This window comes from Psittacula echo, assembly GCF_963264785.1.
Source record: "Psittacula echo genome assembly, chromosome: 4".
NCBI lineage: Eukaryota > Metazoa > Chordata > Aves > Psittaciformes > Psittacidae > Psittacula > Psittacula echo.
The window spans coordinates 28,405,088-28,428,510 of NC_137738.1; the positions used below are offsets into that span (position 1 = coordinate 28,405,088).

The 23,423-nt window shown below is 41.1% G+C and overlaps 1 protein-coding gene across 4 annotated transcripts; it reads right to left on the bottom strand.

Annotated features, from left to right (window-relative positions):
- On the bottom strand, nucleotides 1-16,472 carry LGALS8 (galectin 8). Of its 4 annotated transcripts, none has more exons than XM_080614765.1 (9): nucleotides 15,752-15,841; nucleotides 13,592-13,718; nucleotides 9,961-10,049; nucleotides 8,519-8,729; nucleotides 7,774-7,890; nucleotides 6,085-6,111; nucleotides 4,173-4,261; nucleotides 2,153-2,318; nucleotides 1-1,708 (listed from the first exon to the last, which is right to left on the bottom strand). In XM_080614765.1, exons 2-9 carry the CDS (start codon nucleotides 13,628-13,630, stop codon nucleotides 1,559-1,561), a joined length of 888 nt encoding a protein of 295 aa, XP_080470891.1. In that variant the 5' UTR covers nucleotides 13,631-13,718; nucleotides 15,752-15,841; the 3' UTR covers nucleotides 1-1,558. The 4 variants fall into 4 exon arrangements, with proteins under 4 accessions (XP_080470891.1, XP_080470892.1, XP_080470890.1 ...); XM_080614766.1 differs by having other exon boundaries at nucleotides 13,592-13,734; nucleotides 15,752-15,812; XM_080614764.1 differs by lacking the exon at nucleotides 13,592-13,718 and having other exon boundaries at nucleotides 15,752-16,472.
- Between the last annotated feature and the right edge of the window lie 6,951 nt (nucleotides 16,473-23,423).

The window sequence follows — 23,423 nt, forward strand, 5'->3', positions numbered from 1 at the left end:
TCAGGGTATAGCATGCCATGCAAATGTCCTCTGCAGAAAGGTTGCCCCTTTGTGGTCGTTCATGCTCTTAAAGCATTTGCTTAGAAAACAACTATTAATCATGTCTGCTGTCAAACAAAAAGAATGTTCACATGAGAACTTCCTGCTCAACTCTTGGATAAAGGCAAGGACACCCAAGTGGGAGCTGCCTACCGGCTCCTCTGTTACCATCAGTCAGCTAAGTTGATCGTGCAGCACAACACTGTCCTGAAGGACACACCAGCACAGCTGAGACCTACTCAGGGTAACTGGTCTGTGGATCACTAACTCCTCGATGGGGAAATGGGTCTTCCAGACATAATCACTGTGCCACCTTGGAGATATGAGTAAGATAATAAGCAACACAAGACAAAATATAAACCAAAAAGGGGTAATAGCTATGTAGCTACATTTAGAGAAGAGCAGAGTTCACAAATGTTTTTATTTATGCTTTTTATACATTAAATGTGGTGATTTATTTTAAACAGTCTTTTAAGGTACATCTTATTCTTGAAATTGCTTCACTCTTTTTAAGATAAATATGACCATTCCTCATACATGTATTGACAGCCAGGAACAACTTTTTAAAAGTATAAAAATTGGGACTGATATTTGTACAGAAAACTGAATAGGAACAGCTTGTTTCAGATAGTATTTTCATACAAGACTGAAAAAAGATTCATTCTTTGTTCCACTGATGAGTGTCTGAGTCTTATATCTCAGCTGAAACCCTGCCTGGAATACCTGGGTTCATACATTTATTTTTTCTAAATGAAAACAGCAAACATCCATTTCAGTCCCTGAGCAATCTCAACTCAGTTCAGAGCCATTTCAGATCAAACAAGCTTTCAAAAGCTCACACAGTTGCTACCAGTGAAATAATTTTCATTGGTAACACTCTGGAAAACTAAAATCTAGAAATGCTGCTCTATGTTTGATTTAAAACACTTATAAGCAGAAGGTGTCAGATAAGGTCCTACTGCACAGCAGGCTCAGAAGATCAAATTCCTTGCCTTTTGCTAGAACTGATGGGTCAATTGTTTCCTTAATCCACCTCAGTCAAAAGGTTATAGTTGCTAATATAAACTAGTAGTGCTAATATAAGTAGTAAAGTATATTTAAGAATTCTATTTTAAATGAATTATCAATGTCCCTTGTGTGGATAACCACATCTTCAGATAGTATAGTTTCTGCTTCACTATATTGAATGTATGCTATTAAGGAATGCTGAGTAGTAGTTTAACTTGAACATACTGAGTGCAATTGTTAGATAAAGTATGATGCAGCATTTTCATATTCTTAGATTCAGTAATACAGATTTATCTGAGCAAACACTTACTTAGCTTGCCAGGATACTGTAAAGTAGAGGAGGATTTAATCTCGCAGTTAGCAGTTCTGGTACTCGCCTAACTCGGAGAGGCAGACACAGAAGCCTAGGTAGATACAGGCAGGCTCAGCACGAATCAGCACCTGTCTGTACTTGACAAGGAGGCACTGTTATTAGAAGAGGTTTAATTCTTTTAGTACTGATTGAAAAATACTACCAGCTCCTCACATCTAACAATTGAATGTCTCCTATGATTTCCACTATGTTGATCTTTTCAAGTTGTTTAAAACGATGCTTGTATTCCAGAGTGTGAACACCATTGACAGCAACTTTGAACTCGTGAGCATCACAGAAAATGATCAGCTGAAAAGCCAGAAAAGAAACAGTTAAATTTTAAGCTCAGGTAAGACATGGAAAACCAACCTGGTGATCTAACCTAGATGTGGGCAAGCCCTGCTTCTGTTACAAGCAATGTTTCATGCAAAAGAGACATTTTAAAATAAGTAAAACTTCAATAAAATCCATAGACTCAGAATAACTCAAGTTGGAAGGGATCCGTGAGCCTGACTCATTTCAATTACAATTTGTTCTGAGCACAGACTGCGTTCTTGCATCTATTTAAAAAGGAAGCTGTCATTAAACCCACGTGAAATCTCTGCTCCCTATAGTTCCGTTTTGATCCTAAGTATTCTCAAGACATTGAAATGCAGGAATGGCAGTTTTATTTAAACCTGTATTAGTGACACGATATTTAAGCACCCTTTTGATAAAATTACCAGTATGATGCTACGTTTCAGTTAACCTTACCTCAAAGTATATCCCAGGACTGAAAGGGAAATCGGCAATTTCCTTTTCTTCTTCTCCCCAGCTGTCATGAAGGTATGAATTCCTTATAAAAACTTTATTTTTCACTCGGGGATTCAGATGTAATGCAATGTCCTTGGAGTCACTTGATTTCAGATTTATCGTAAAGCTGGAAGGTATTTTTTAAGTTTACTATACCAAGGGTTTAAAGACACAATGCAGTAGTCCATGCTATTTACCGAATCCTTAGCCAATATTCAGAACAGTTTGGAAGCCAGGGCTGTGATTCACCTGAAGAACCAAGCAGGCAGTTAATCTGCCTCCTTCACACAGAAAACTTGGCTACAGGCACTAAATGCAGGACATGATCCTGCTACATCTGCTTCATCACTCACAGCTTTCTGTTCATTTCTCAGTAAGGAGATGTTGAGCCAAGAGGGTCAAGTGCTGCTCCCCTATAGCATGAGGAAGCAGCATTCTCACAGAACCATGTGGTGCTACTTGCTCCACTATCTCTTACTTAACTCGGGCAGTGGAGTGGGAAGCCTTGTTTTTCCTAAAGACAGCCTTTCTGCCACCAAACTAGTTAGACTCTAAGGAAAAGTTTGAGGGTTCTTTCTGTACATTTAAGAGTCATGGAACACAATGCATACAGAGTGTTACTTTGTAGTAAATTGTGCCCAGGCTGAATGAATACTCTCTAATCTCAGCTATGTCCGCAACACAGAGTGCCGAAAGGGGAAGTCTGGAGGAGGCTGATCAGAGGGAAGAGTCATCCAAATTCAAATGAATATTTCAACATGTGGCAAAGACCTTACTGCATTTGAAAAAGAAATATTCCTCCCCCCAAATTAGCTCCAGCTGCCAGGTTATTGCCCTTAGAGAAGGCTAGAATTGCTTAGTCTAAGTACAAAATAGCAAGCTGTGAAGCACTCTTTTTACCAAGGAAAAGGAATATCTATAACTGTGAACTGAAAGACATTCAATAACTTACAAACTCTATATATTTAAAAGCAAAAATACAAAGAGCAACCTACAATGTTTAACTAAACACCCAAAAGCCTCTTCATGCTTGTAAGAGTACATTCAGCATTTGAGATGAGCTAATAAGCTTTTCAAGCCAAAAGTCTGAAAACAAATGCTACTATGTAAGTATTAATTATCCTGTCCAATTTAAAGCCATTCAAACATTGCTGACATTTCTAGTCCTTGGGTTCCTGTATAAATATGAATTCTGAGTGCCGTTCAGCTGCAGGGAAGTTATGTGCTCTGAGGAAGCAGGAGTGCAGTGCATACACACAGCGTAAAAAGCATGCTTCTCATTGCACTAGTTGCTTCAATTTTAGGCATGCTTCACAGAGCCAAAACTACCCTTCAAGCAAAGGGCATGCTGAAGCACCCACACTTCCTCAGCTCCATTTTGACAGAGTTGCACTTCCCCTACCCCCACCCTCCTTTAAATCATCTCTTCTTGGCAACCTCTTGTTCCTATTTTGCTATCAAAATTATAGCTCATACTCCCCTACCAGCTTGCACCACTCACTTGTTGTGAGGCACCTTCATGCTTATGCTGTTCCAGAGGAAGCCATCAAGAAATACTCAGAGAAATGCTGCAACATGCAGCATTTGAGCACCCCAGCATCTCACCTCACTCGTTTTCCATTTACTTCTACCAGTTCTCTTATTCTCTGATCTCTTAAGAATAAAGCTGTCTTGTATGATGTGTGCTCACATGCCTCACACAGTGGAAACCCTGAACAGACACACAATCTTGTGAATGATGCAGATTGAGCAGGTAAGACACTCAGGTTTTACCTTCACTTTTCACAAGGGAGCTGCTCTTCATAAAGTCCTCTCTAAAGCAGTATCCTGCAGGTTCCTGAGAAACTGCATTGTAGTTTCAGATGATTCCAGATGCAAAGTTGTAAGTGAGTAAGGATATACTGAGGCATGAAAAAGCCTACTCATTCTCAAGAGTAGCTCAGCTAAATAGAAGAAAAAAAAAAAAATCAGCAACACTTACCTCTTTGGGTTTTTATTCACTTCTCCTTTAATGGTAATTGTGCATCCTGGACGAAGTCCTGTATCAAGTTTCTTAACATAAGGAACAGTCTGGAAGTACATCACCAGTAAAAATTTTTACTGATTTACTTTTTTAAAATACACAAACTGAACTTCACTACAGCACCAAGTTATGCTGAGATAAACATATCAATATATTGGTTTTTTTTCTTCTTTAGAGTAGCAATTTGGGTTCAAAATAAACATCTCTGCCATCATTAATGATGGAAGGAGGGGAAAAAGGAAAAAAAAGGGGAAAAAAAGTAAGCACAAAACTCCCTGCACTAATTTAAGTTTGTGCCATATAATTATTCAGACACAGACATCCTGACCTCTCTTCTCTAAAATCTTCAGTAATGCTCTAAAGAGTAAGATTCAGTCCCACAGTCACCTAAGTACTAGAAGTAGGGTCACTGAGTATTGTCCTGGGTTCAGCAGTAGCAGTCATTTTTCGCCTTCTTAGTAGCTGGTGCACTTCTGTGTTTTTGACTTTCGGCCTGGGAACAGCTCTGATAACACCGATGTTTTTAGTTGCTGCTCAGTAATGTTTAGTCTGACCAAGGACTTTCTGAGTCTCATGCTCTGCCAGGGAGGAAGGGAAGCCAGGAGGAAGCAGAGACAGGACACCTGACCCAAACTAACCAAATTGGTATTCCATACCACAGTACATCATGCCCAGGACGTAGAACTGGGGGCAGTTACCCGGAAGGGTTAGATCACTGCTTGTTTGAGCTGGGTATCAGTTGGCGGGTGGTGAGTGGTTGTATTCTCTTCCCTTGTTATTTCCTTTGTCATTATTATTACTGGTGGTAGCAGCAGTGGTTTGTGTTATACCTTAGTTACTGGACTGTTCTTATCTCAGCCCGTAGGAGTTACATTCTTTTGATTCTCCTCCCCATCCCTCCAGGAGCTGGGGAGGAAGGTGGGGAAGTGAGACAGAGACTGCGTGGTTTTGATTTACGGCTGGGCTTAAACCACGACAGTATTCTGTCCTCCTGTCACCAGCATATAGATAATGCAAGCATTTTATTTGCCTTTCTTTTGTTGTTGTGTTACAAGTTATTTTAATCAGGGAAAAGGAGTGAATGGAGAAATACCTGGCCTTATTTTTTCTTTTTGGTTGAAGTCCATCACTGGCAAATGACAATATTGCATGTTATTTGGTTTTGATAAGAAGACTGAAGAAGGCTGACTGTCAAGTAGTGAGACAACTAAAATCATGGTGCTCACTGCAACTTCACCTTCTCCACAAGTTCTATTTGTATATATTTCTGGCTTCCAACCCCTTTTCAGTCTGAGCGTGGTCCCTACTCCAGCCTGGATACTGTCCACACCTCTACAGCTTTATGCAAAAAATGAGCCCCCACTCCATCGATGCTCCCTGCTATATGGGTGTGAATTCCAACCCTAAGGTGCAATGCTGGCATCCAGCCACCTGAAGTGCATAGAGGAAGATGTAGCCAGACAGGTTCTGAGACACACATGTTATTATAATGCCATTTGGTGTAAGACGAGTGCAGAATACTTTTGTTTTGCAGGTAGTCCCCAAGGAGAAAGCTAAGTATGCTTATTTGAAAAAGTTTTTAATGTGATTTGGTCCTTTAAAACTTTAGGCACCTCTTTTTATTTTTAAGGCTGCGGATGCTGTGTTTATCTTTTGGGTTTTCTAAATGATTTAACAAATAGCCTCACTTTTACTAGAGGCAGAAAAGAGGATTACTCTCTACAAAACCTCACTGATGATCATCTCCCAGAAGATTCTCAATCCCCTTGTTTTGTGCATACTTTTGTCATGAATAACTAAGATGGTTTTATTTCAATTTTTTTTTACTCTTCACATTTGCCACAATTCTACACAAGAACTGTCTACTTACGAATTGTGAACCATCTGGCATTTCCCCCTGCATGAGAAAACAAACAACATTAACTAGTTTATCACATAATGGGGAGATTCATTCAACCTTTTACAAACAAATATACATTTTCTGTGTTTATCTTTGTTACTCCTAGAGCTGATGGCTGAGAGCTTTGTAAAGACTGCAGAAAGAGAGATATTTAGATGTCACTGCTAACAACATAGAACTTTAACATGAAGTTGGTTTAGAACCATATGAGGACCCATGCTGTTTCAAAGCGTGAAATGTTAACACAGAAAACTAGGGCTAGGATAAAAAAAAAAAGTTAACCAAAGCCCTACAAACCAAGAAAAAGTCCTGAAGATCAATTGTTGTAGCCAAATTATGTCTTCAGCTTGTTTATTTCAATACAAGCCTCCATCTTCCTCCTCAGAAGAGTATTATCAGAAGCAAAGACAAAAAGGAAACAATCACCCTTCTCCATTTTCCTTTCTTCCCCAAAGGATACAGCATTGGCAACCATAGACTAAAGCAACTCTATTTTATTTTGTGTTTGGGACAGAAATCAACCTGCAGAACCTGCTTGCCCCCAGAGCACTTCTGGGAGTTATGTCCTTTAAGACCTTTTGTTTAAGACCTCAAACAGCTTTGGAGTAACATCATTCTGGCAACATGCCCAAGGCCAAGTGATAGGGCCCACTAAAATCTGTACACAGGCTTTGCAAATGCTCAGCGCATAGACATGTTTCTAAAGCTTAGACCCCATTTCATTCAGGCCCACATCTCCACTGTCTAGCAACCCAGTTACTAGACTGTTGACCTGAGTTAGACCTGATGTTTGGCAGTAAGAGACTCAAGCTTTGCCCACAAGGTAGTGAAGATGGGGCAGCAGAGACTCAGAATATTACACAGCACTACACAGGCTGCCTTAATGAAGTGGCAGGAAGAAAAAGAAAAGGCATTCACCTTCTGTATCTCCCTGCAATTTATCACCTTTCTTTTCCGCTCTAAAAGTCTCACCCCTCCAGCAAAGAAGGATCTCCCCTTCTGAAAATACTGTTCAACTCCTCCTTGTTGGTTTATTCTCTCTAGTAGAGCTGGCAGCTGAGGAAGCTCAGCACTGCCTTCACTTCAGATGCACTGAAGTTTGGTTCAAGTGCAAATCAAGCCACAAAGTCTTTGAAAAAAGACACCTCTTCTCACCTCCTAGAAACAAACATACACTCCTACTTACCACTTTGTTCAACAACTCAGTCATTTTATCAGGAAAAACAGGGTTATATGCAAAAGCAGTGCCAGCTGTGGCTGAATTTGGCATTTGGAAGCCAAGCAACAATTTACAGCTGCGGCCAAACTTGTCACTTAGAAGCACTGAATTGTGAGAATTCGTTCTGGAGCTCCTGCAATATTTGAAAAGTCTAATGCACTCCTAGATCCAGTATCCCATCAGTTCTTACACCATCTGTCATATTAACTTTGTAAGCTGTGAACTTTGTCACTCTTTTGCCCTTAGCTTCAAGGCTAAAACAGAGGCACGGAGATCCTCACATGAGACTCACATGCTGAAATGTAGGTGGGAGAAAAAAGTTACTAGCATTAGATTGCGTAGCTGCTTTTCTTTACCTCCTTTTCACCATAAAATCCTACTCTGTAGTTTAGCAAGACAGAGAAATGGAACTGAATGAGTCAGCTGTCAATATAACTTACATCAGGAACAAAATCTATAGTTTTGATCTGCACTTTGCCATATATTCCAAGAGTATCGATTCTTTCAAGGCTAATTCTGTGGTTATAGAGGAGCAAGTGCTTCTTGTTTACAGTCACCTAGAGAAACAGCAAACAAAATAGGAAAATTATATTACACATACATTACACCAGCCATGTATCAGATTATATACACGTATCTGTTTTACACTGGTTTTGTATAGAAGCAGGGAGCGTCCTAAAAATTTCAGAGCAACTACGTTCAGCTTATCTATGATTGTCTTTTTCCATCACTATCAGATTTATTTGCCTACACTAAAATTTGCATTTCACACCTTTTGTTTCTATCACCTGATCATTTATCAATGTGGTATTACCAATGTAACAGAATCTATTACTGCAGTCTAACACAGCACAACAAATACACTTCACATATTTCACTCCAAGAGGGCTCTCCTACACTAGTCACAAAAAACATTTATCCTAAGGTCAGCACATAAGGGAAGGGAGGGGTAGCCATTAGCCAGTTACTTGGCTACTCATCCAACTTAGGGGGAAGCAACACAAATTAAAGGTCTGATTTACTTATCAGCTCTTTAAAGAAAAACTTACAAACTTTTCTGTAGTTAGACTATACCTAGGTAACAGAGAAACCAAGGCTTCCTACTATTTATTGTAATTATACAAAATACCTCTTTCTTATTGGCTTGAACAACTGTCTAGTGATAAAGAATTGACCCAGACTCACCTGGAATTTATTCTTTAAAACCATGATGATAATCTCAAATGATTTCCCTTTTTGAAAGGGCATCTCGTAAGTGATCTCCTCCCAGCCCCATCTTTCCCTCTCCAGTGTGTTGCAAACAATGCAGCCAGACCTTTTGAAGCGGGGGTTGAAATGAAACGCCACATCTGCTCGAGGCGTTATGCTGCTGCCACACTGTAAATCCACCTGGAACCTAACCATAAAAATAAGACAAACCATATTTAGCTCAGCCTGTCAAGAAATCACCTAAAAGTTTGATACACATGTGTTTTATTGTGGAGCCTCAAAACAGGCAGACAGAATGAGTGTTGTTGGATAAGGAAATAAAAACCAACAAACCCACGTCTGTCTAACCTCTACACATTTGTGAAAAGCTCTCCCATGATTTTTTACAATGAATTAAAGTACTTATGTAATGGTCATCATTCGTATTACATAAGCTCCTCACTTACTGTGCTCACAACCTTCTCTCCCACTATCTTCAGTAGAATAACCAAATGAACCTTGGGCAAAGTCAGGGAACAGACCCCCCCATACCAGGCACACGCTCTAGTTTGATGTCAAAAGGAGTTAAAAGTGTACAAAATGAACAACCTGTCTCGAGACCATGACAACAGGAGCACGAGTGGAAAGACCCTCAAAATGGAATGCTGTGAATACCTACATTGTGGCCAACTATTGTTCAAATGAGAACCATAACAGGATATAAGGCCAGGCAAGAACTTAGTGGTAGCTGACTAAGATATAATCTCCAGTTACCTTAGGTAATTATAATACTACAAGACACATCTCTAAGAGGAGACTTTATATGTAAGTATAGGACCACCTTGTTATAATGAGCTGGGTAAAAATCAAGAGATTTCATCATGTAAAGTGCAGGTAATCAGTCATTTATTTTGACACGGTTCTTCCCTTGTTAGCATTTTGTATAAAAGGCTTTACCTGTTTCCCCAGAAGATATGCCGGCTGTGTTAGCTGCCTAGTACCCTCTTCTGTGCAGAATTGCAATAAAGGCGAATACCTCAACTGAGTATGTTGATTGGCTTTTGCACACCAGATAACTCTGCTTTTTAGAGGCAACAGTTCATACCTACTTATCCCAGCTTAAGTTAACTCCTTCACGCAACACATTCAGTTATCAATTTTATTAGTCTCAGATAATCCCATTAGACAGGAAGACATATGACAGGGAAAATAACTGCCAAAGCAGGCAAAGCAAAAATCAAAAGGAAAGAATCAACATAAAGCAAAAAAATCAGTTCATCCATTAACTAACCACTTAAACCTGTATTCACTCTGATGCTATCACAAGTATTTAGATCAATCCTTTTTGTGCCATAATAAGTAGAATCCCTGGAAACATTTTATCCATTACATTCCTGTTCACATGGTGACACTGCAAAAAGTGATACCGTAGCCACTACCTGTCTGCATCATCAGGAACAGTCCCATGGATCTTAATCAGCTGTCCAGGAGCAAGGCCACCAAATATTGTTCCAACATATGGAATGATCTCAAAGAAGGGGGGAAGAAAGAAAAAAAATAAATTTAAATAACATTTTGTAATGGAAGCAGAAGAAACCACAATAGTTTTAAAAACCATAATATAATACTTAGTTATGTGGTGCTATAGCACATCATTTTAAACAAAATGCTAGTTGTTTTTAAACAGTAGAAAAGCACTAAATACCCACCACAACAGGATGGAAAAACTCAGCAGATTTTCACCTATGTAAACGAGGCTTCTCAGATAAAATTAAAACTAACATTTCCAGCCCCCATTGCTAGCTCTCAAATGAAAAGTGGTAATATTTTATTGCCTCATTAATAGAGTATAAAAAGGATTCACTTTAAAATAGGTCATTGCCAAGGGCTGCCTATTATCAGCCCTTTGCTGGTAGAAGGAAGCACCTTCCACAACCCTTATGACCCCAGGCTACAGCAGCTGCCTTTTTGCTTGTTCTTGTTCCATTGTGGAAAACAGTAATGGGAAAAGAAGCTATGTCACAGAGTGTCTTCTTAGTAAAACCTACATGACAAATACAACAAAATACCTCATCCTAATGAGCTAAAAATTGCAAAGTGCACCGAATTAGCCCTGTTCAGGGGTCTAGGTCTTTGTGGTACCTACAGCATGCAGTCTAGTTCAAAGCCATTCCATTTTTTCCTCCATATCCATAGCTGGAGAAGGTAACACTAAACTAAATGGCAACACAGTAGCAGTTGTTAAGCCATATAAGAGGACATGTCAGTTACAACAAAAGCCCTGAACACCCAGCATGGCTCTCTGGCAAAGGCTAAGACATGCTGACAGAAGCCCTTACCCTGACCATCAGCTGGTGCATCTAGCATTTCAGGAAGAGAAGGGGAGCAATTTAACAGAAAACTGAGGAAGTTCACAAGTGACTGATCTGAAAGTAAAGCTGTAAGTATGCATGTCACCGCTTGTGCTTCAGGTTGAGGGAGGAAGCAAATGGTAGCAAATGCTGCCTTAGCTTTGCTTAACAGCCAAGGCTGGGTTAGGTTTTGGGGGTTTTGGTTTGTTTTTCTCCCCAGAAAAAATCTCTTATCTATGGAACAGTGTGTAAGATTTTAGGACATCTTTGAAATGAAGCATCATCAAGAAGTGTTCCAGTAATTTAACAACAAAAAATGAACAGACTGGAAATATGACTGTTTAATGGAATATTGAACTATAAAAGGACAAGGTGAGATTTTTATTTTTTAAATATATGTACATTCATGGGAAAGAGGAAGGTATGAAAAGGGGATGGGTTTGCTGACACCTATTCTTGTGAATTGCTGAGGAGGGGAGGGGGAATGACAGCAAAAACTGTCTAAATCCAGAATGTTGATTACTTCTGCCAGTACATACATACCCTTTTCTGCCCCCTCTCCACTTCCCTTCTCAGCTACCCATGCTTTGCACAAAACTTAGTTTGCAGTCGTCTCCTGTATCAGGCAAAATGGACTTAAAGAAGTTGCTCCTCAAGCATGAATTCAGAGATGGTCAAGTTGTTTTAAGTCTCATGTATTTTACTGGCTTAAACAGGCGCACCAACGCTTCAGAAGCTAAGTTATGGAATCTGCAAGGCATAATAGAGCATTTCCTGGGTGTCGTACTACGGCCTTAATGAGGTCATGACAGAATGTGCCCGCAATTTCCTCATATCTCAAGACATTCCTCTACTAATTTTTCCTTATTTATTAAGATTAATGTTTGTGACATCACATGATCCACCAGCATCCCAGGTCTCTTCCAGACTTCCAAAAATTGCCTCTGAAGCCAACTGATCAACATCAGCTGAGTTTGAGAGGTCTCAAAGATCAAGTTCTACCTAATATCTGCCAGTTCTCATAAAGCAAGGACAGATTATGGTCTTACAGAGAAAAGAACTGTGATAACACAACTTCCATCCAGCTTGCTGGGTAGCATACAGCTGCCTCATCAGATGGAACATGACAACATTTCTTGCCAGATGGGTGGAGTAAAGGGCATGAAGAGGAAAGCAGGATTTTCTGAATGATTCAGAACAATACAGTAATGAAGAAATACGTTTCAGACTCAAACCTACAATAAAGCTCGTAACTTTTGCTTTTCATGGAATAATCACTGGAACAGTGAAATCTTCATAGCCTGCCCTCCTCCATCTCTGTTAAGTTCATCTTGTGGTATCACACGGGACACAGTCACAGAAGGGCTGAGGTTGGAAGACACCTCTGATGTCTCTAGCCCAACGCCTTGATCAAAGCAAGGTCAGACAGAGCAGGTTGCTCCTGGCCTTGCCTGGAGGCTGTCCTGAGGTCATCAGCACACTCTTTCCCAACTCTGTCTCCACATTCCAATCCCAAATACTCATTTATTGATGCTTTAGGCTCTTAATCCCTAAGCTCAGATTTATCCCTTTTTATGCTCCAGCCTGGTCTTGTTACCTATCATACTCATCAGTCCCCTTCCAGCCACCCAATTTTGCTGAACTCTTACTCTCTCCTTTACACAGATCCTCCTCTTCACACCTCCTCTCCCACCAAAATCTCCATCTACCAACTTTCCTTTTGCAATTCACTCCTCCTGCCTAATCTCCACAGAGCTTTCATTCCTCTCCCAGCTGGGTTCTTATGAAGAAGGCTGAAGCTATTCCCTCATCATCCCTAGCTCTATACACTTTGCAAGCAGTGAATATATAGTGGGACTGAACAGTCGGATTCACTGAGGGCACAGGTGTGTGTCAGTGCAAAGCCGTAATAGGTAAGAAAGTACTGTGCTGATCTGCACTACTCTATACTCCACATAGATACCCTACAGACTTTACAAGAGTTCTAGCACGGAATGTTAAAAAGACTACTTCCTGCAGGCTCAAAGGAACTACCTTTTTAAAGATATAACAAAAAACACAGCTCTGGCCCACCCTTTTAGCCATATGCCAGTGTCAGACCACTGTTAGAGATCATAAGAATACTAGAGCTTTTCAGAGAAAGTCTCCAGACTCTCTAAGCTAGGCAAACAACATTCTGTCCAATCTGCTCTCTGCAATTGTTGAACTGTGTTAGCTCAAGTCTTCCCTAAAAAACCAGGAGTTATTCTAAGGTAAGGTATCAACTAGTGAGAAAGGTTCCAAGTTTAATTGTTCAGACTCAAGTTACAAGCACAACAAACCCAAACATTTCCAAGGGCTGCCAGGAAATATCCATGCTTACAGAGTATCAGGACTGAAAACATTGCTTAGCATACTTTCACTTTCGACACAGCATGTCCTGCAAACGTGCCAGACATCCACATAAGCTGTGTATCAAAAAGGATTACCCTCCAAGGCAGACAGAACTTCCTTGCTGTTTTAAAAGTCCTGTGCATTAAGTGTCCATTTACTTACAGCACAACTTCTAAACCTCAGCTCCTAGTATCACCTGTGACATTCTCCCTCAAATAGCAAGAGATGCAAGTAGTTCTCAGTAACACCCCTCACTGTTCAAAACAGTACAAGTAATAACTATTGACATAAAACAGCAAAGTCCCATTTCCCAAGGGAAAAGCTGTTGACATGCCAGGGGAGTTACCGGGTTACTGATTGTCTTCTGTCCATTCAAGGCCATCATCTTCCCTCCTCCAGTTTAAGTTCTATGTGATCACTGCTGGAGTGTGTTTAAAGGACTGACTGGCTGGACAGCACCAAAGGACGGATCCCTTTGAGAAAACAAACCTTTTTATTAGAAAGAAACAAAGTGACACTAAATGGAGTAAAACCCTCCAAGGTATAACTTTAAACAGCACAAAAAATTATGCAAACATCTTTCCAGTAAGTTTGCTGGAGTTTCGAAAAACAAAAATTAAAGGCTTGCTTAAAGAAATAAGGCACCACTTGAACAAGGGACAGTGCACACAGGTACACAATGTCATCAGCATCTTACAGAGATTATGTCTACTGAGACAGAATCCCATATAAAGACCATCATTGTACAGGGGAACACTGATACCTCAGTGCCCCTCAGCTCTCCATTTGCAGCTGACTCCTACCTGCAGACAGGGAAAAGAAGCAGTACAAAAGCAGTTTTCTCACGACAAAAAACCAACCACTTTTGCTTCCTTTAACACTTTCTGTGCTATTCCCAAATTTCCCAAGGCAGACAAGCCCTAGGGGCTGAACTTGATTTTCCCAGTTTTATCTTACATAAAGTTAAGAGATCCTAGGCAAAGACATACGAGGGAAGCAAAGGGTGCTTTATGTTCCTTCCTCCAACACACACAATCCCTGAACTCCACAAATAACTACTTTCATTAAATGCACAGCATTAATAAGAAATGAAACAACGGTCTGTGAGTGTATCCAGCTACACTGCAATTTCTTTAGCAAATCTTTTAATGAGGTGACCAAAAGTCCGGGCCCAGTTGAAACTACTCAGTAATTATTTCTTGCACATTATGGAAAACGCCACCAACTTAAGGCAGCATGCAAACTGTGTGGTGGTGACAGGCAGACAGGAGAGAAGTCAAAGGTGAGAGTTCTCGCATCATGACTGGGTGACAACTGTTAGCAACATCAGAGTTAAAAAAAAAAAAGAAGAGGAATGAAAAAAACCCCACCACTAAATCAAACCTCCACAGGTCTGTGACCTGTTCCACAGGGCCCCAGGGTCAATCTTCCTCAATGATTCAACAATGGAGTGGCCCATTGCAACATTTAGCTTATCTTGCAGGAGATTTGGGTCAGAAGGGTATTATTTCTCACACTTAAAACCAATGTCTAGAATACAATTCAGAGAATATAAGGTACCCTGTTCTGCACCTTTGGTCTTCTCATGAGATAACACCATCAATTCACAACAGGAATATGCAAAGACAGACAAATTTAATTGTTTTAATTTTGAAAAGGAAGAAATCAAGACCAAAGCAAACTATAATTCTGCCTTTAGCATCAGAAAGTCCAATAGCAGATCCCAAGAAAATGAAACCGAAACCTACAACCCCACATCTAACAGCCTGCTCACTGAACTCCCCTGGGTGTGCAACAGAAATCTGGATCCTGCTGAAGGAGGATCCTGGACTGTTGGTCTTGGCAGACCAGGTGGCATTATGGCAAAGCAATAGGTTGAGGTTCCCTAACATGGCACACCAAATCTTAAGTATGCAACACTCTAAGTTAAGGTTTCCTGACTCTACTTTTGGAACTGAAAAAGACATATATGATTTCCTATTATTTCACACATTGCAAAGCAGCTGAAAACCTCTTCAATAAAAAAAAAGGAAAACAGAAAGACCAAAAACCAGGTATTACACTGTCCCAGTGTGACATGCAGAAAATGTCTTTTATGAGGGTAACACAAATTAGGCTGTATAATCAAACCAAGGTTTTACACCAAGGCACGCAAGACTTCTGCAGAGAGAATAAGAGAGACACTTTCTGGGTATCTGCAAGCGACTGAAGTCCAGTCCCGTGCCCTCCCCCCTCCCAGCTATAAACCCGATCCGCCAACACGCTGTAAGGACACAGGGCTAATTCCACTGGGACACCTCGGACCCTGCCTTACCGCGCCCCGAGAGCTCCGGCCGCACAGATCCTCCCCCTTCAGCCGGGCCCGCCTCAGCCCCACCGGGGAGCAGCCGCTCTCCCCGCCGGGCAGGCGCTCCCGGGGGAGGGCAGCAGGGTGGGAGATGTTGTTACTACTTTTACTCTCCGGTTTCCCCTAACGGGACGCTCCCTCTCTACGCTTACAACGTACCTCCGTGCCTAGCAGCGCCTGCAGACCCGCAAGCTGAAGCTGCCCGCCCGCACCATTGCACTCACGCACCGGCTCCGTGCCCGTACTGGCCCCTCCCAAACGCTTCCGGCCGCCTCCGACGTCACCGCGCAAGGCATGGCGTGCTCCTGGCGCCACTCTGGACTCAGCAGCGGACAGTGTTTCTCCGCGGGACTGACCGTGGCTGTTAGAGGAGGGTGACATGTTCTGTAACCATTCTAGCAGTGATTATATTTGAAAAGTTTGTAAATCAATAGAAAGCCTTTATACATATGTTAAAATTTTGTAACTTTGCTGTTCTGTATTTTAGTTACTGTTCCAGTAGGTGATTGTGTTTAGAAATCATAAATCAATAGAAAAGTTTCACACATTGAATGCTGCAATTGTGTTGGTTTGTATCTTAGCTACTTTATAACTAAACGCTACAATGGTAACTTCAGGAATAGAAACAAATATAACCTTGCATAGTAAAGGGAGTGTAGAAAAGAATGTACTGAGAAACTCCAACTTAGCAGAACCAAAGATTAAGTAAGCCAGAACCACATACCAAGGACAACTAAGTGAAGACAAGAGAATGCTGTGTCCACATAATGGTTGGGATTTGTCCAAAGAACAGAAAGGAGTCACCTTACTTCATCAGGACGACCACCAGAGGGGGCTGCGCAATCGCAGAAGAGGCTGATGTAATGGACTGATAAACCAATCCCTGATGCATATTGCGAAACTCTTAGCATATAAATTGCGAACGCGATGTGACGAGGTTAGAACCAGATTTGGGTGTGTACCCCTGGTTCTCGGCGCCTTAATAAAGCACCTCATATAACCATTCCGATGGTTATGTGTTTGTCCTGACGCTAACATGGCGGTGGCGGCTGCAGTGCAGCGGCTCCTCGCCTGCCGCTGCTGCGGCTGGCCCCGGCGCAGGGCCGGGGTAGCGGGGAAGTGCCCAGTACCCAAGTGAGTTTCACGTGCCACAGGGACTGCACCGACCCGCTGCTGGGGGCGGCTCAGGCCCTGCCCGTGTAGGGCGGTTGGGCCCAGGCCGCGCAGTGCCACAGGGCCCTGGCCCGTGGGCTCGGGTTTACAAGCGCTAAAGTAACAGCTTGGTCACAAAGTTAATTCAAATCCTTAACGCTTCCACAAGCTTCCCTTGCGAACCTTTCACTTCCTGTCTGCTTCGCGTGTCTTTTGTAGGTCCCTTGTTAACAGCATAACCCATCTCTTCCTAGATAGATCACCCAGGAAGACCCCATCGCCTGTGACCAGATCCAAATGCGATTTTCAAAGCCGCCTTTTGTTTCTCCAGTATAGTGAAGTTTCTGAAACCTTGAAATCTTACACCCCTTGCACCAAAGCTGTGCTTTCATCTTCCTGTTCCCTCACGGGCCTCACAAAGCGTGCTTCTGGCTTTTTCTGTCTAGTAAGCACATAAGGCGATGAAGTCCCTAGCAGTTTTGCAGCTCATGATGTGTAGCAATGAGCTGCTCAAAGAAGCATTACTTAAAGCTCCCCCTGTTTATAAGCTGGATGGAGGAAAAATGAGTACAAAAATAAAGGTTGCAACAGAAAATGCCCACAAAATTAAATCACCATACCCTATTCAATTACAGGGGTTCAGTATTTCTTTGCCTTGCAGGAAGCAGAGCTCATGGCTACAGCAAAGTTAGAATGGTATTCAGCCACTTTTGTCACAAAGACCATTTCAATAGCTTAGCTAGATAATATCTTCTATTCTACAATTAACCAGCACAAAAAAAAATGCAACAACATACCAAATCATATCTACTTGCTAGAGTACTGCTACTAACTGTACGAGTTCTGCTTTAAGGGATGCAGTAGCTTAGCTCTATGAGACCTGAAAGATTCCTTCACAGAAAGGCATGGTAACATTTAGGAACTGCAGCTATTTGGATTAAAGAGCAGCAAAGCAGATTGCTTGGGGAAAGATACCTTAGAGTCATGCATGGTTTTGAGAGAGAACCGAGAACTATTGTCTGTAGTCAGGTGGTAGCGAAAAAGCATGCTTTTCAATTGTTCTACAAAACTCCACAGCACTCTTCTAAAACAGAATAAAGAAAAGGTTCTAGAGCTTGAACTACCACTTACATTTTCCTTTGAAGCATTGTTCCAGGCATTCTAGTTTAAAGAGTAAAAAGTTTTGATAAAACTAAACTGACAGAAGGATATGAAATGCCTTCACTTCTCAGAAAGCAACCTTAAAGAAGGTTTGAAAGTGCAGGTCAAACAACAAGGACAGAAAAGATGCTGATAAGCTAGAATAAAGAAGTAGTGATACTGAAAAGAGAAGCACTAAGTGGAAGTGTTTCCCGAAGAACCACAGAGAATAAAGTTTTGCTACTTTACTACTTACTACTTCTGGCTCAGAATTCCTCTAGTTTTGGGAAGAAATGATCCAAAGAAATATGGTGATTTAAAGTATGCGCCAGTTCTCTACTGAAGCAGAACAGCTGTTTGATTAACATGCTGATCACCTCTTTGAAGGCAGTTTATGAAATTTGTAGGAAAACCCCTATTTTGGCCCCCAGCCCTATTGAACCCATGACAATGAGTCAGTCGGGTTACTGCTTGAGCAGCCTTGCGCTACACTGCAGTTGGTTTGTTCAGACTGTCATTTCCCAGCTGATTTCTTATGATTGCTATTTTTAGCACCATTTACTAATGGCAGTCATGACAGCAAATAAGAAAGTCTTCCCTTATTTCCACAGTCCAAATCCTAATTCAAGCTTTTGCTTTTAGAGCAAAAAAATGTACCTGCATTTCCTGCCCCAACTACAAGAACTGGGAGAGGAATATAATCCCAAGACATAAGCAGCTCTATTATTAGATTACAGAGTCTAATAGTGACAATGAATTTTTAGTTTAGATAAAGATTGTGCTTGCTGAGTCTGTTGTCAGCAAAAATGGATTTGATACAGTGTGTTACAATCACCTGTATAATTGCAGCATGCTTCACTGTAAGCTTCTGACAGCAACACAGGCCATGCTAGTAACAGTTAAAGCTCACTCAGAGATCTGACAAAATTGAACTGAACTGATGAGCAGGCACTATTTTTAACCTCTTCTCACATATTCACACAAGTAGCTTAACAAACACCACTTCACTGGATAGAAAGAGTACAACCATAGATGACTTTGAGCCCTCTTGTAATTTCTTGGTAAAGGAGCTGCTACGTTTGCTTCTTTCATCCTGCAGTAAACACCTCATCTTACATCTGCACTTCTCCAAAGCAGAGACTGGTGCCTTCTCTGCTGAGCAGCAGGGCTGCATCCAAACTGCACCAGACCCAGAAGCATTACAAGCTGCTCTGTCCTTCTGGGGAGTCACTCCAGCAGTGATTTGGCTCTGCCAGCTGCGTTAGCAATCTGCTGCCATTTAGCTATCTGCTTCTGCCCTCCAAGTCCTCACAATTTTCAGCAGCACTACAAAGTACATGATTACATGCTATCCTGCTTTCTCAAAGGAGACTTCTTAAGCAGACTCCCATCCTTGCTTCCCAGCCTCGATACCTGTACCTCTCAGGGCAGCAAGTTATTACCCAAAATCAGGAGAACAACATACACAGTCACACTTACTTGGCCCAATATTTTATATACAGTTCCAATTATAAAATTTCTACCAAGTAACGGTGAGCTACTTAAAGAAAAGTCCTTAGACTTGACACAAACACGTTGCAAAACCTTTCACAGGCCCCTTTTGGTTCAACACTTCTCTCTACAATTCAAAACACCATTATTCCCTTTATGTAAGAGGCTGCTTTTCCTTTTTAGGCCTATCCAGCACTTTCTGTAATAGGTTACTTGTGATTTCCCCATGTTCAGATATGTTTATTTGCTTTTTCTCCTAGCTTACGTACCAAAGCCCCCAATTATGCTGACTTTAGTCTGGGGGTAGGGTTGGCTGCCCCACTGGCTACATTTGTCCTTTTTCTGATTCATACAGTACCATAACAGCTTCTTAAGTACTGCTGTTCTTTCAAGGTTGGTACAAAACATCTATGGTCTCGTAAAGTCAAAACTGGTTGTACCACATCAAGTCGATGAGTCTCATACAGCCATTACAGATAGTGGCTGTAACAAGCTGCCTGGAAGAGCAGAGGGAGAACCAAGACAAGCACACAGTACAACACCCTCAGCTTCTGACCATTAGCTGTGTAGGACTTTCGGAGCCAGGTGCTACAATTACACCATCTTACAGAATAAACAGACCATGAATTTCTCAATTAATTTTTAGGTCAATGACACCACTTTCAGGCCTCAACAACATGCTCCACGGCAGCATGTAGTATATTTTAATGAATCACTGTCTGATTAACCCACAAGGAAAATCATAATCAGAACTAGAAGCTTCTTCCCACTGTACATACTTATATGGCAATGCACCACTAGATACTAGTGCAGACTTGTGCCTATGCCTGCCCTGCCTGCCCCAGAAAAGATGCTTGTGCCAAAGTCTACACATAGTGCCTCAGTCCCTATCTATCTAGGGAGATAAGAAACATCACACATCTGTGCAAAATGCAAAACCTTGTTATGTTCTCCAAACTAGAGATGGTGGCCAAACTCACGATCCCTAGGACTACACCTTCACACCTTAGCTACGCCATCATCCTCTTTGCAGTTGTCTTTGGATTTCCTTGGTGGGTCTTTGCACTTGTCTTTGGATTTCCTTGGTGGGTCTTTGCACTTAGCCATCTGCTCACTTGGCCTCAGCCTTTCCTGCATTTTCGAGGGATATGAGAGGGCTGCAATATCACCTCTTACCACGAGATGGTAGGTGTTTCCTGATGGTTAGAGTGAAAGTCTTTTAATAGCCCTTTGAGCTGGTACACTCTGCAGCTTCAGAGAAAGTAGACACGAGTAAATTAGGACAAGACAAAACCCTAGTAAACTATTTATGGGATTGTGAATGAACTGAAGCCTGAGAATGGCAGGGGAAGCTCACATATCTTGGGGACAAACATAAAAAAATATCCTCAATTTAGACTGAAGGTATTCTTGCTAGTGTAAGGATTTGGGTGCCTGTCTGATTCTTATCTTGGCTGTTCCTGTTAAGAAACTTTTTAGTTGTGTGAATGTGTTTTATGTCATCAACAAGAAACTTTGGTTATTTTCGGAGACAAAAAGCAGTGGAACTAAATGATTTTTAAGGTCCCTTCAAACCCAAACCACTCTTGGATTCTACGATTCTGAATAGGGGGTAATTTTGAAGCAGACTCGTAATAAAATAAAAAAAAAAAAAAAAAAAAAAGGACCTTCATGTGGATACATAAAGTTGCATATCTATCTCATGATGTACACAGAACATTTATTATCCAAGTATGCTAACACATTTAGCATCGTTTCTGGAATTTTCTAAAAAGAAAAAATAATAAATACTGCAGTCGTAAATAACTAAAACTTTTAGTCAAGGAAACTATTTCTGTACATACATCAGAGGAAAGAGAACATTAACACCATAGACACACATTACTTCTCACCAGTTATTTCTGACAGAAGCTACTTCTTTGTCATCTCTTCTCAAATTTCAATTCTCATCTTCATAGTACTGTGAAGGCCAGTAAACAAAGCCTGAATAAACCAAACACACCAATACTCTTTCATGCTGGAATTTAAAAAGGCGACAGCAACCTTGCTGATGCCATCCTAACAGGACTCGCACTGCTCTATTTTCCTCACATTTTCCCCAACAACCTGCCTTTGAAATCAAGAATCACCATTTTGGAAAGGTAAAATACACAGACCAAACCAACTAGTAAGTCTATCTAGCTGTTTAACTGCTCTCTCTCTTCCCCCAAGAGAGGATACAGGTAAGCCCCAAGCCTGTAAACTCTGCTTTGCCATCAGTTTCTTGTAAGATGGAGTCAGTCCCAGTCCTTGGCCAAAGTACAGGCAAACATTACAGATTCCACCTTTCCAAATAAATTCTTCTTAGGGCTGCTATATTCAGCCTGTATGACCAGTAGTTCTATACCTTCTGTACTCACCTAAGGCCAACAACTGACCATAGTAATGCAATCAGGACTACCTGAGCTCAGGGACTAGGAAAAGCACTTCTCAGTCAAAACAGGCAACAAGCCCAAGTCCTCATTTAGCAGCACTCTGCCCTACTGTCCAAAACTGACCCAAAACTTAAGACTTACAGGATATATTGAAATTAGTTGAGAATCACTAATTGCATTTCCTTCATAGACAGAACAACACGATATGCTGTAAAAGTTACGGAAGTAGGCTGCTCTTTACATTATAAATGCCATGTACTTTCTTCAATATTATTTAAGCGATCCTGCTGACAAGAAACTTCCAAATATATCTGGCCACAAGTCAACAGTGTGACCCTAAGTTAAAACACCATAAGGCAGAATTCACATTTTTTCCCACTTGCTAACAGCTTGACTTGGAACTGTGGGAGTGAGGCAGCTTGAGATAGTGGAAAATACGCAGTCTCTTGCACAAAGTGGTGCAAGCCCTCCATTATTCAGTAGTGAATCAAGAAGCATGGTTTACAGTTTCTGTACAACTTACTTCCAAGCAAGGACCTGGGGCTATACTGACTACCCTACCCTTTACGGTGAGCTTCCACAGGACAGCCCCAGACTCATCTTGCCTTCCTCTCCACAGATCAAAGTGCAGGCAGCAAGAAAGGCATGAAGACAAGAATCTCCATTTTGCTGGGGATGCCCCATACTTGACCTCACAGCAAAACTAGGGGCTCCTGGAGCTCACAACTTTGCTGTTGAAGAAGTTATTAGACTCACCATGTGTTAGATAAAGCTGTAGGAATGAAAGAATATAGTGGTTTGGATATCTTCATAGAAGCTAAAGTGGATGGGAAGCGCCACTGATTATTCTGCAGGCACAGAGATTGCAGCCAAAAAAAACCAGAAATCCCTTAAGGGAGAGAGGGTCTCGTACAAGAATAAAAGCTGTAATGGAACAAAACTGATAGCCATTTCAGTGTCTATGTGATTCTCTAACCTTCATTATCAGATAGGTTATTAATTCAGGAACAGTTCAACCAGTGTAGGTTTCATACCTCTCTATATTTAGTAACTCCACTGCAAGTTTTTAGATAAACATCTTTGTTCATCATCTTATCAAAATTAACTCCTTTTTCATATTGTAAAGATTAAAAAGTGTTCCTCCTTTCTTGAACAGCTGTATCTGTTGAAAAGATAGGTGCTCTAAGATGCCATAAGTCTTGTAGATAAAATGCATTTTTACAGAGCACACCTAGTTGATAGTTCAGTGGTTCCAAGGTGACTAGTGAGAGAAAAACAGCTGTTTTCCTAGCTGTAATAAAACCAAATACAATAAAGTCAACCATTGACAATCTATATTTCTTCTAAAAATAGTATACATTATAACAGAAGATACAAGTATAAACTGAACACTCAGACCCCATGTCTTGTAAACAGATATAAAACTAAAGTGTGTACATCTCAATCCATACAAAGAGGAAAAAAATATTTCAAGTATACTAACTAGTAATCCAGTGTGTGATGAAGTATAAGGCTAACATTTTCAACCTTCAGTGCTGGATTTATGCAGAATCCACCTATGAACTCTCAAAAGCAGCTTTATTTCCATCAGACATAAATCCTAGCAGCTGACATTGACTTTTCAAGATCTTCAA

Coding starts and splice junctions, on each gene's coding strand:
- LGALS8 (XM_080614764.1), bottom strand. CDS start 15,973: ATGTCACCCTCCTCTAACAGCCACGGTCAGTCCCGCGGAGAAACACTG. Junction 10,050..15,751: donor AGGCGCTGCTAGGCACGGAG/GTACGTTGTAAG, acceptor CCCTTCTTTGAG/ATCATTCCATATGTTGGAAC. Junction 4,262..6,084: donor TGCCAGATGGTTCACAATTC/GTAAGTAGACAG, acceptor ATGTACTTCCAG/ACTGTTCCTTATGTTAAGAA.